The 13,780-nt window shown below is 31.3% G+C and overlaps 1 protein-coding gene across 1 annotated transcript; it reads left to right on the forward strand.

Annotated features, from left to right (window-relative positions):
• Positions 1 to 2,057: 2,057 nt before the first annotated feature.
• LOC144852430 (protein Wnt-10a-like) lies at positions 2,058 to 12,353 on the forward strand. The gene is made up of 4 exons (XM_078710234.1): positions 2,058 to 2,744; positions 3,716 to 3,978; positions 8,778 to 9,040; positions 11,732 to 12,353. Exons 1-4 carry the CDS (start codon positions 2,692 to 2,694, stop codon positions 12,200 to 12,202), a joined length of 1,050 nt encoding a protein of 349 aa, XP_078566360.1. The 5' UTR covers positions 2,058 to 2,691; the 3' UTR covers positions 12,203 to 12,353.
• Positions 12,354 to 13,780: the final 1,427 nt, after the last annotated feature.

Here is a 13,780-nt window from a genome sequence, read left to right on the forward strand (position 1 = left end):
TTAAAGAATAATTACTCCAAAACGTTTGCACTTAAACATAACTACCAAAATGTATAAGAAAATAAGTCAACTTTAACTATGTTTATTGTCAACAATAGAGGGAAAATTACTAAAGAACGGCGTAAAGGTACGTGCAGTTTTTAACAAAATCAATGCTCAATACGCCTATTTCAACGTTTGACCAAAAAATGGTTAGAACGAAGGCTGCTCAATTGTACATCATATATTCTTGATGACCAAAGTGATTAACGCATAGATAAACGCCTACACATCATAGTAAACTCATCTGTTTTTTTAAGTTCTATGCGTCATCATGTTTTTATTACGTCATTCTGAGAAATATCCTTGTAAATTAGGCCTATAAGAACAGAATTAATGAAATAGACATTGTTGACAGAATGTTTTATTTTATTCGTTCAAAATGTGTGTGGTTTTTAAATTTACCAGACCGAATTAGCGGTGTCACTGATAGGCCTACATCGACCCATTTTAGTTCCCTTGAAGTATGTTAACTAGAAATCTTAACTAGTTTGTCTAAGAAAAGGTGCTCTCTGTACGTTATTCATCAATGTAATACATTACAAGAGTACATTAGTCTTCATTTTCACGATAACTTAGGCCTATGAAATTTGTTTTAATGTACACTGTTTTTCATTATATTTATAACAATTATAATAACTTAAATCTTGAATTATGGTATTGCTAGTACAGTAAACTGTTTTATTATTTTGCATGTTCTAAAACTCTGACAGTACTTCTTTTCTTTTCTATTATAAACAGTATCAGTTTTCTCCAGACTCAAATCTTATTTATTTGTTGCAACTTCAAAAAGTCCTTTCTACTGTTTTTCTTACTGTTATTCCAGTATCACTTTCGGTGAATATAGCCAGAGTTTGCACAAATGTGCGATCATCTTTTGTCAACGTGTAGGCCTAACATGTAAACCATGTTTTTTAATAGTCACCTTCATGTAGTAAGGGAATGTGCTTTAACTTGGGCGGTGTTCTGCGAAACTAGTGCACTACGTATTGTTTGTTTGTACTACGATTAATGACAGTGTTTACTAGATAATTGTATCTACTTGTGATTTCTTCACCTGTTCAATAAAAACCATAAATCACTCGTCTAAGATAATTACGTTTATCTTACCTCTACGATCCAATAGCCCTACTTTTAATAAACCAAATTCTTGGTCTTATTTTTAAAACAATTTCTCTTTTTAAACAATGAAATAAATGACTTTCATCAAATTCCCAAACTTTTTTGCTGCCTTTATTAATGTAGGCCTAAATCATTTTCCAATTTTTGTTTACAATTTCTCTTTTTAAACAATGTAGCCTAATAAACTAATAACTTTATGAAGTAATTCTAGCTGTTGAAAACGGTGAATACAATTTTGGATTTCAATATAAATAATGGACTTTTCAAACTTAAATAAGCGATTCTTGTGGTTGAAATTGCGAATGCAGTTTTTTCTGCCTTTCTTACTGTATGCGCGCCTAAATCTAATTTTGATATTTTTTTTTTACAAATTCTCTCTATAAACAATGAAATTTATAAAACACGTCATGATAGTGGATAAAACTGAATCTAGTTTTTCTTTATTACTGTACTGAATCATGTTCCTAATTACTTTTTCACTAAGCTATGGAATTTAAAGTACCACGCAAGTTGCTGGAACTTCTTTCCGATAATATCATTTTCCTGTGCATTTAAAAAATCATTAGTGGCATTAATAATTGTGTAATAATTTCGTGACTGAACTGGTTTTTTCAGAACATTTGAAGGCATTTTTCATAATTAAATACCGTCGGTGAAATGCTAGGGGTTTAGAATCGTCGAACGGAAATAGCGTTTTGTATTTACCGTCGGGCCTACTGAGTTATTGAATCAAATGGCATTAACCCCCATGAGCTGATAGACTGAAACGTTAATATTTTTTAAAATGACTGATAATGGTTTAGGTCAAGCGAGCTAGTACTGGTTACTAAATGGAATCTGTTCCGACTCGACGGGTAGCTCAGTGGGATTCATGCCGAAACTTCAATCTCATAGGTGGTTAAACCAACGTAGTTGCACCGTGTCAATTTGTTGCTTTTTAACCGATACAAAATGAGATACACGGAACCTTCATTTGCCAGATGAAAACGTGATAAAACTGCCAATCATATCTTTTATTGTTACGGAGGAACAGCAAGGACCAATACACTGTATTTTAAGCGAGAGCCATTTGCCGGCATTGCGACGATTTATTCATTAATATTAGTTATAAATCGGCATGTTCTATCTGGAAATGATGCAATTATTTTGTCGGTTCGCTAGACGACTGTGAGTTACCGCAAAGTGTGTTTTAAGTTTTTTTTCTTTTGTTGATGATTTGCTGAAACTTGTTTAAAATCCCGGCTTCTGTAATACGCATGTCATTCTCGATACAGAGTTTACATTGAAAAGTCCATTGTAAATCGTAATTTTGGAAAGTATAGGCTTAACAGAAGAAAATTGAAACAGTTCCAACGATTGGATTATTGCTTTTGTTTTTCTTTGAGCGACATCTAAGCTAGGAAATTTAATCTTACATAACTTGACCAAAACTACTAGTGTCCAATACTGGTAGAGTAATGTTTGTCTGTGATAGTGGCAGTTAGTCCACGACTTACAACATCTATACCTTGATTTGACGATTTATTCAGAATGCTGTTTGCTAAGTTGGGACTGTTGATGACAATGCTAATTGTTGTGGATGGGTAAGTATACCAATTTAGTTTTATTCCACTTAAATTATGCCTTGTAGGAAATAGTGCTAATAACCGATAAACAGTATTGGTTATTTGTTGTAGAAAGAAACAAGACAAATATTAGTATTATGTAGTTAAAGTTTAGTAGTTTAGTTTCCTTTGGGGCCAGGGAGCCCAGTTTAGTGGAATTGCATTGATTATCGTTTTAATCTGGTGCAGGAAAGTAGGTGACATCATGTGTTCGATCTATGATTCTAAGAGAACGAGAGAACTATTGTTATTGTAATTACTCTAAAACAAATGATGTTTAACGATAAATGTAAATGAATTGTAAGCTAGAATAACAAATGATACTGGCACGAGTAGGCCTAAATGTTTCAAGCATCTTGTGAGCATGTAATGAAGAGGGTCCTGGTGGATATTTGATCATCCCTATCAGAAAATTCTACCAGACAGGTGATACATTAGGGCTAGTGTTTTACCGTAGTAGACCAGTGGTTATGTTGTACTCGTATGTGTTATATTCGGTGTTACAGTAACTTACTGTTATGGAAAGTGTGTAACAGACCGAGTATATGTACGTATACAGCATTAGTGTTTTAGGCCTGTTTTTACAACGATAACTTTTATGGTAGTTTTAGCCTCCAACATTAGGCCTAATAAAACAACAATCGATAGAGGTACTCAATCATGAATCCTAATCCTGGATCATTAATGTGGTAGATGTACATCATCAGGGTGAATTAACAGATTGAAATGCGTGAAAGAATATGCAATATTATAAAATAGAGACTCGTATATTAATTTATATTTACATTTTTCTGGTACTTGATGAAGAAGATTTACGATAGATTGCCATGTTTAGTTAATTCGCCTCTGTAGGATAACATCTGAGGGATTATTTCGTGAGGTGAATGAACGCTGGTCATCTTAGATTGATAAGGTCGTTCGATTTTTTTTTTCTCCTAATTCCAATACAGGGTTGGGAACGACGTACGATCAAGGGGATCTGGTACGTACACTCCTTCAAAGAAAAGTCAGACGATTTGTCGGAGTTATCCCGCGCTTACCAAGAAACAAATGATGCTTTGTCGAAGACACCCAGATATTGCAGCGGAGGCAATTAAAGGCATCCAAAAGGGTATATCCGCTTGTCAGAACCAAATGAGAAACAGACGATGGAATTGTTCTGAACTTCAAACAAAAAATGGAAATCCTTATACGCATCCAATTATGAGACAATGTAAGTAACGAAATAAGGTACCGATACATATTGATTAATAATTAATAACATAATATCGATACTATATTATTGGATAGAGTATTAGATACATGTATTGATACTATATATCGATAGTCTATCGATGAATAAAAAACATTCCAACTTGATGCTGCATAAAGGAAATATCCATAAAATACCTGTACCTTATAAGTATACTTTATTCGATAGTATCGATATATCCGATACTATCGATACATTATCGATATTTTAATATAGAGTACTGTATTGATACTATCCTATAATTATAGATACATGTATCCTAAGATCCGATATTTTATTGTTTAGTTTGTACAGTAAAAAAGAGTTGGGTAGATCACGTGCCAACCACAAAAACAAAACCAATACACTCTATCACTGAGCGTTTGTTTTTGAACGGGTAACCTGTGCTATACAGGTAAAATCCACGGTGCGCCAGACGCCATTACACACAAATGTGCGCGCAGAATAACTACTTTTCAAAATTACAATTCTCATTATTACGCGTTTACATACATACAATTATTATAACGTACATAAAGCCGGCAATGTGTCAGCATATTGGCTCATCAGTGTGTTTAATCTATGAGAATCAACTTATCTGTTAACACGCATTCATCATTCATAAACCACAAGTAAGTAGTACACATCGTTGATAAACAAAAATAGACTAGTCAACAAAAAACTATAAATCATCGTGTCTTTATATAAAATAAATGTATTCACTCCATATTTAATGAATCATCATTTTTAGTGCATCCTTAACAGGACACCAATGTATTAGTGAATGAAAATAAGGTAATATTGGTTAGGAAATGTAGGCCTATTTTCTAACGATGGTGTGTAGTTCACACAAACTTATAATCCAGGTTATTTGAAACCGTTCGAGTTCACACACAAATTTAATCCAAAATATCCGTCTTTCCATGTCTCATATTGCTACAGTAATTTCCATTACAGCACAAACATTTAAATCACTTGACTTTGTTATGACTGAACCCACGACCTAATACGTATCAGGCTTAGTAATCCATCGTACATACCACTTTATTTGTCATTGCCATTTTATCTGTCTTTAAAGATCCTAATTTTCAAGTTTTGTGGAATCCAAATCGAATGTGAATCTTTCATAAAAGTATATATTACGTTTATATTTTACAATACTTGTTACTTTAGGCTATATTATGCAAAAGTTTCTCCATAATCTTTTCTTTTTATCTTTGCCTATCTCTTCTAATACACTTATAATAATATTCAATGATTTATATATATTGATGTAATTATAAAAAAAAACTTATTTGACCTTCATCCACACTCATGTTACTTTTAATCTAATTTATAATTAATCTATGTTTTATTAGAATGTACAACTGTATTTGATGTGTGTAGAAAGTGTAATAAAACAAATCAAAAAACCAATCATTTCATCAAAAACATGATACAATAATTACGGACGTTTAAACATGGTATAATCTAAAATATTATATCTTATAATTATGCAATCTAGATGGACTTTCTTCATCTGAGATGGACTTTCTTTATCTGTACTTATTTGAATTGATGACAAGTTGAGAGCATAAATGCTAGTAGAAAACCCCAGTTCCTTATTGATTTTTACAAAACTAATGAAACTAAAGTTAATATTAACTCAATCATAAGGTGTATATTATCTTACTTCTACTCTTCCATTTTTATAATCAATTTGAATTTACATATCTGGTTTGTAAACCGCATCAATATAATTGTAAGATTGTCTGCTCTTTAAGAAAATAAAATAATACGTATTTATGTGTTGTTATTATTAAAAGCAAGCGATAATGTTACCAAGCTAGAGTCAGGTCATGTAACCATTTAGACCTATATTCCGTTATCTTCATCTTTTAATGTTATTAAAAATGATTATAAAAATGATTGATGTCCGTTCTACATTCACCAATAGACCTCATTTGTAAGTCCCTCTCATTTGATCAGCTTGTTTGCAAGTTCATTAAATAACAATCATGTTATGATATGAGATTTTCTACTGATTTCATTTCCCAAAACCAAGTTTTTGTTATAGATTTGTCCAGACAGGCATGCATGTAGTAGATCACCTTAAAAGTAATTTGTCTTCTGATCCGTAAAGAATTTGTAAATCCAACTGTTCTCATTAAAGGTTGTATCAAGGGAGAAATCATTTTTCCAGTCTACCAAAATTGTATCACAAGCTCAATACATTCATAAATATCAATTTTATCAGTTGAATCATAAAGACAAACATTTACGCGCGCGTCAAAATGATGATAATGATGCTATGCATTTTTACGCGCTTAAAAAGGATGATAATGATGCTATGAATTTTTACCCGCGTACACATGACGATAATGATGCTATGTATTTTCACGCGCGTACAAGTGATGATAATGATGTTGTGCATGTTTACGCGCGCGATAAATTTTGGCTGATTGTATTTTAACTGTTGGTATTTGTACTATGTTTACTTTTCCTTCGCTCCATTAACAAAAATAAATGATTGCTTCAAAATCGAAAATAAAGTTCCAAAATTGTTTTATAGGAATATTTAAAAAGAATTGTTAGCATAAATAATTTGACCAAACAATGTTCTATGTATTCTGAACTTAGTAAGCCTCCTTCCACTTACATAATATTAATTATATAAATTTAATAACAATCTATATTTTATAGATTAGATTAATAAAATAAATATCAAACAGGGTACTTTAGAAACATTTCTAATTAGATTCTTATATTTACACAACTTTTCCTTTACTTATTATTCTACAACTTGCAATCTTCGGTTTTATTGAATGAAAATATCAATCTTACTAAAGCAGAATATTCATTTAAAAAAACTCCCTCTTACGTTGTTTGTTTAAGCTACTTTACAATTACCTTTTCTTGTTTTCTCATATCGGAAATAGTGTCACATGATTGATCTAAAAACTCCGCGCAAGTTGGTTGAGTGACAAGTTATAGAAAGAGAACAGCTAGAAAAAGATACATCGCCCGTAAAGCTTTCTTGAATTTATTTTAAAGACTATACTTCCTCTAACTTAATCTTTTCCTTCTTTGACAGAAATCTGTAGTTTTTAAGTAGGCTTACCTTCATTAGATTGAGATATAAACACACGTAAGGGTTTGTGATTTTTTTGGCATAAAGTTTACGGATATTCATTTCAAAATGTGAATTCTGCATGGATTTTGTGTGTATTTAAATATTTTATAGGTATTTGGTACCAACGACATTAATCAACATAACAGGTTTTATTTTTTAACAAATGCAGTTTTCTTTTGTATAACATATCTCTATAGGAATTCAAACCTGCTACTGTTTATGTGTCTAGAATTATTAGAAGCATGCAATTACCGGAATTGTTAAAATAATCTTAACAAATCATAATATTCTCTTTTTGTCTTTTATTATATGCAGTTATATATTTTATATATACAGTTTGTAGTCAGGAGACAAGAAACTAAGCACTTTTTAAACTATCTTGACTTAAGAAAAATGATTGATAAAATGATGACTAGTTTTCTATACCAAGTACACTATACCATTTTAATTGTTCAAAAATACATTTTTTATCAATTTAATTTGATTTCGAATAGTAAGATCTAAAAGCGTTTTATTTTTCACTTTTTTCGTCAATATTAAGCTTTAGGAAAAACAGCTGTGTAATTGAATGATCGTGTAAAACACGATCTTTAATTGTGTTTATCGAGTTAGAACAGAAGTTTGAAATCATTATTATAACTATGAGTGTACATTCGTGAGTTTCAGCAACTTCGGATTAGTAGTTGGAATTAGATTATCTGCAATTTTGAATTAGGAGTGACTCAAATCGCTTTCATCTGTGATGAGTAACACTTCACCAATGAAAAATTGTTTGCTGAAATTCATATGAAAAAGATTCGAAGTTGCTACGTCAGATTTCATTAGTATACGAAGGTCATGTGGTACCGCTAACTGTCGCTTGGACACGGAAAGGGGATTATACGCGAAGAAAGTTTTTCTGATTCTTGCTATAGGAAAGTTTTTTTTGTTCTTGGGTTAACAGCTGAATGTGAGATTAATAAGAACAAACAAGTATGATTCAACACACGATATTATGACATCGATATGTTTACGGTATTAGTTAAGGCATAACTTTTAATGATATTACGATTCAAGGAAATTAAACTATGTCGTAACACTTGCCAGGGTACGTGTAAGCACCTCCCTCTGAAAAGTAGAATAAACTTTCTTTTTCTGCCGATACACTGCTGGCGATTTCTACATACATACAATTAGTACATTCTTCTATCATAACGAGATGACAACAAAGTTAAATAATTCCTCTATAATTATATAAAATACTATTTTATATCTGAAATTATAACAATGTAGAATATACAGTGAGCTTTGTTCTCGCACTTCCTCTCCTGCTTCACACATAATCAGTGTTTAAACTCATTAACATGGTACGCATTTTGTACGCGCGCGCTTGAACTTTGATACTAGTTTACGGCATTTTGTACGCAATCTTCGCCTAGTGTCTCTTCGTTAACAAGAACAATGTATGCAAAAGAGAATGATGTGATAATTATAAATGTTTAATGTGATGATGACATAATTATTGTGAATTTTCAAATGCATACTTTACTTGTGTGGCGCATTTTTACAATGTTATGCAACTAAGATAAATGGTGCGTATAGCACGCATATAGTAATAAGTTATATATATTTCGTGTGTGGGAGATTTGAGATTTTTTTAAATAAAAATGATTGTATTTCTTTTCTGTAGCTTATCCTGAAACTGCATTTGCTTATGCGTTAACAGCGGCAGGAGTTGCGTTCAAAGTCACCAGTGAATGCAGCATGGGGCTCCTGAAAGCGTGTGGCTGTGACACCGCTTTCTCTGGATCAGCCGATACTTTTGAATGGGGAGGATGCAGCCATGATATAGACTTTGGTGTAGAATTCTCTATAGACTTTCTTGATAGTAGAGAACGAAACAAAGATCCCAAGTCGAGGATGAATCTGCATAATAATAGAGCAGGGAGATTGGTAAGATACATTATATATACTTGTTTTAATCAGTCATTTAATTTCAATTTCATTCTGTCTTAACCTTACACTATCAAACTTTATGTGACACAAAATGTGATGTGCCCATATATGGACATGAGATGTCATATCACTACCGTATTTGGGCACATTTGTCAAACTAGTTTGATAGTGTAGACAGAGCTTTAGTCGATTCAAAACAAAAACAATATAATATGAAAATGAACAGTAAAGCCAAAAGCAATTTTACAAGTCATATAATTGATCATTGTTTTTAATTAATATTCTTGTTAATCACGTCATAAACCAGTAACTTGGCTCGCAAGTGATATTGTTTCTAATTGCTATTATTATCCATTATTTTTTTAATTAAAATAATGTTGTTTGTTCTGTAGTTACCTGTAAACAATAACATATTCGATGAATTCCTAATTTAAAAATGCACTGTCATTTTTATAATCCGAAAAAAAATAAATAGTTAGGTTTTAAAATAATTTATTGTAAACCAGTCTGCTAAATATATAGTCAACATTATTGGTTTCTTTGATTTTGTTGGTTTGCATCCATCATCCATTACAGTTATACAGCTAATGGTGTATTTAATTAATTGAATTACAAATTTAACAGCAAATAAATACCGTACTGTTAATATGATTGACAGAAAAATATTTCTTAATATTGAGATTAATACATAATGAAAAGTACGATTATCAAGAGGAAAATAATCATTAAATAAATTATACCAAATATCTATTTTTGGCTTTAAGTCTAAGGACCTCGAAAGGTGATGCAGTATAGCCATTTCCTGTATGGGGATTTAATACCTTTAAGAGGTATGGCTTTAAATGACATAAAATACCAACATATCAATGCCTTACAGGAGATACGTATAACAAAAACAATCATTTAATTTCTCATTTGTACATTCTTCGTCTTTTTCAAATTGCTTAACTATAAAAATAATACATTCGATTGTTAGAACAATGTCATGCTCTTCTCTATAACATATTGAATGTAATGCTTTAAGATGTTTAAATCCGAAGTTAGATCCGATGAATCCATCAAAGCTCGCGATACGGTGAGTAACCTGTGTGTTGAGATCGGAATCTATTCCTCCCTGGTCGCCGCCAAGCCATGTGGGTTCATTTGTATAGTTAAAGTTAATACAAACAAATTGTCGGAAATGATTTTGAACACTATGGACATAATCTGTTTGGACTTGGAAGCAATTGTTGAAATCGTTTAGAAAGGTGGTCTAGCGGTGAGATATTTTCACACCGGTGTCTTAATTGAGTCTAAGATAGATTTACATTTTTTAAATATCTGTAAGATTTTATTAATTACATGCGCTAAAATTGAACCAAAATGGACAGTTATAGACCATTGAATATACAGTACATACACGTTTTCTGTTTATTGTTTTCCAGAAAATATTATAATTATTATTCAAATATTAAATACAAGTTTGTCATAAAAATCAGAGGCAATCGCGAACTTCCTGGAAAATTGAAACTAAATAATTATTTGGCTCACAGTAAATTCATGTTGCGGATTTTAAATATTTTCAAGTTTTGTGAAAACTCAATATCCGACTTGGCTGTTCGGATTCAACTTGTTTTATTACAACCAACAGAGATGAAGAAAATCCATTAATTGGCTGAGAGAGAAACACGGATACAAATATTTTTTCAACTTTTAACAATATTATAGATCCAAAACAAATAAATATCATAAATAAAATACATTATTAATCATTACCATGAAATAAACCTCTCTCTGTGCATCTACTCACTTATTCTAAAACTTTAGCTGTATTAATTAGTTCATTTAAAAAATAATATAGCATCGGTAACTTTTATTGTTTACGGAATAAGATGTTGCCAAAAGTATGGAAATTAGCAAAGTATGAAACGTCTACTGGTACTCTTTTATTATTATCATCTTATATTCTCAAACTTCTTGAAAACTTTTTCTGCTTAATTAATATTAGTACATGTGCTGAGTCTACTGTATTGCATATTTTCTGTATCTAACGGAATAAGAATTCTCCAAATAAAATGGTGTTTTAGGCACTGTTTGGGTTGTAAATTCTACTACTCTTATTTTATTGAAAAATATCTAATCATGAACAGATAAAAACAAAAGATCCATTAATAATTATTTTTGGATAACATCATTGAAAGTCGATGCTTCTATACAAAGCTGATGGTAGACTGTTGTGTCCAATTATCTTTGACATGTTACCAATATCTGGATAAAAAAATAAAAATTATCTCATTGGTCTTGGAGATAATTTCATAAAAGGTATTTGCCCAGTAAAATTAAGTGTATCAAATCTCATCGCTTCTGAAAGTGCCTAACATATCTACACAAATTAGATATGATTTGACCTAATATCTAGCTAAAAATGTCCATGTCCTTAACACCTGGTGGCAATTTTAATATGTACTTTTTTCATATGTCAAAACCCTATGTGGGATACTTTACAGCTGCCAATGACAACTATAATACGCTCAACAGACTTCTTCTAAAACACTTCTTACACATCCAAAATGAATCCTGTCGCAACCGATACATCAAAGACAATTTGGTCATATCCGAACCAGTAGGACATTAGTATAATGTTTGTTAGTAAGTCCTGAGGTGTTCACATCATCTAACTGTTTTTTTTCTTTTTATATTTAAACACAGGCCATAGCAGAATATGTTGAAAAGAAATGCAAATGTCATGGCATGTCAGGAAGTTGTCAGTTAAAAACCTGCTGGATGCAGAGTCCAGATTTTGGTGCAGTGGCCAAAAGATTGTACCATAAATACCAATCGTCTGTCAAGGTTAGACCAGGAAATAAAAATGGCGGCAATTTAGAGAGATCGCCAGCTACGAGAAAGCGTCGTGTCCCTCCCCAATCAGAAGTCGTGTACCTTGAACAATCGCCGCACTATTGTGAGCCAGACGATGGGATAGGTTCGGCGGGAACGAAAGGCAGACTATGTAACAAAACTGGTAGCGGGATGAACAGTTGTGAAGTAATGTGTTGTGGGAGGGGGTATAATGAAAAACTTGAACGTAGAACTCACCCATGTAACTGTACATTTATGTGGTGCTGTGACGTCAAATGTCAAAGTTGTGAAACAGAAACTTTAATTGCAACTTGTAAATAAACAATAAACACAGCAAAACTGGAAGTGATCAACTTGTAAATAAACAAACAACTGGAAGTTATCAACCAAGGCACATGGGAAACTAAAAACGCATTTTTTTTACATTTTGTATTATTTATTTAATAGTTCACAATTAATTCTTTAAGAAATATTAAAATAAAGCCAGTCGTAAAGTTTTAAATTTAAATGTACATAGTTTATAACTGAAAAGCAAATTTTACTGAAATAGAATAATTTTACATTTCTGCCAACCTATACTTTTAATAATAATTAATTCTCAATACCCTTATATATAGAAATAAAAATATAAAACCTTGATCAAAGATTATATGAAATAAATATATTTAAAATTAAATTATTAAACCCTTTTTGATATTTAATATCAGTAAACTTAATGAAATTATTAATGTAATAATTTTGCAATTATTGGCTAGTATTGTAAGTAAAATGGTTAGACATTCAACGTTAATGCGCGTACAAATTATGATGCTACGCGCGCGTGTTCCTCGTGATTTCACTGAAGATATGAAAAATGCTTTATCGGAAGCATCGTTGTATTTTTGCGTATGAACTGTTTGCAATTTTATTATTATATTTCGTTATACTTTTTATGTTTCTGTAAAGTGTAAAGATGTACAGTTATACAAAATATTTATGGTAGCGCAGACTACTAGATAGAAGTACATTTAGAGATTTATGTAATATAAGGGGCAGCATGTTCAATACATCTAATGTATATTGTGCTTTTACGTATATTTATATAAGTAGAAAGTTATTGTTTCGATGTTATTACTTTGATTGGTTACTAGAAAGAATAATTTAACATTGAGATATAAAAGAAGTAGTATGTAGGCCGTAGACGTTTTGGGTAAAACTCTTTTATATCTATAGCCTACAACTGTAAAAATTTTGCTCTAACAACTATTTATTTTGAGATAAAATTACTTATTTTTATCTTTAAATTAATATTAAAATGAAGTTAAATAGCCTTTCAATATTCTCTTGCGGTCGGGCTACTTGTTGGAGAATAGCATAATGAAACTTATATAATATAGGCCTAACGGTAAAGGCCTTATTTCGGAACGGGGCTTTTTGACTATGGACTAAACTGACATTTTCACAGCTTAGGTCTACCTTTTAAAAGCAACTATTCCGCCTGTATTATAACCTCATTATTCGGTTGTTGGTTTTTTTTTCTAAATTCTGAAATCCGGATGTTCAATGCGAATGTTATACAACAATATAATATACTGTAATAATTAGTCTCTAATAAATATTTCTTTCTTATATGGTTATTTATGTTGTTTGGAACTGACTAGAAATGTAATTAAGAAATTTGTTTACAGTTTTATATTGTTATTATCATTTTTCTAACTATATTTAAACTTACATTCTCAGTAGTATTATAATCGTTACAATTATGTTTCACGTGTGTAGGAGGAATTGTATAAAATAGGCCTAGTAAAATAAATGTAGGTCTAATTGTGGCATAAAGGCCCACCAACAAAAGCATGATTGAATTCTGTCAGTTAATTAGCACGGTCTAATATTTGTCCGAAGACATGGTATCGTGGACGT

Source organism: Antedon bifida, chromosome 1 (genome assembly GCF_963402885.1).
Source record: "Antedon bifida chromosome 1, ecAntBifi1.1, whole genome shotgun sequence".
In the NCBI taxonomy this organism is placed as follows: domain Eukaryota; kingdom Metazoa; phylum Echinodermata; class Crinoidea; order Comatulida; family Antedonidae; genus Antedon; species Antedon bifida.

Excerpts from the sequence above, each read along its gene's own strand:
- LOC144852430 (XM_078710234.1), top strand. The coding sequence starts at position 2,692 with ATGCTGTTTGCTAAGTTGGGACTGTTGATGACAATGCTAATTGTTGTG. Across the intron at positions 2,745-3,715 it reads ATGCTAATTGTTGTGGATGG|GGTTGGGAACGACGTACGAT; the intron begins GTAAGTATACCA and ends ATTCCAATACAG. Across the intron at positions 9,041-11,731 it reads ATAATAGAGCAGGGAGATTG|GCCATAGCAGAATATGTTGA; the intron begins GTAAGATACATT and ends ATTTAAACACAG.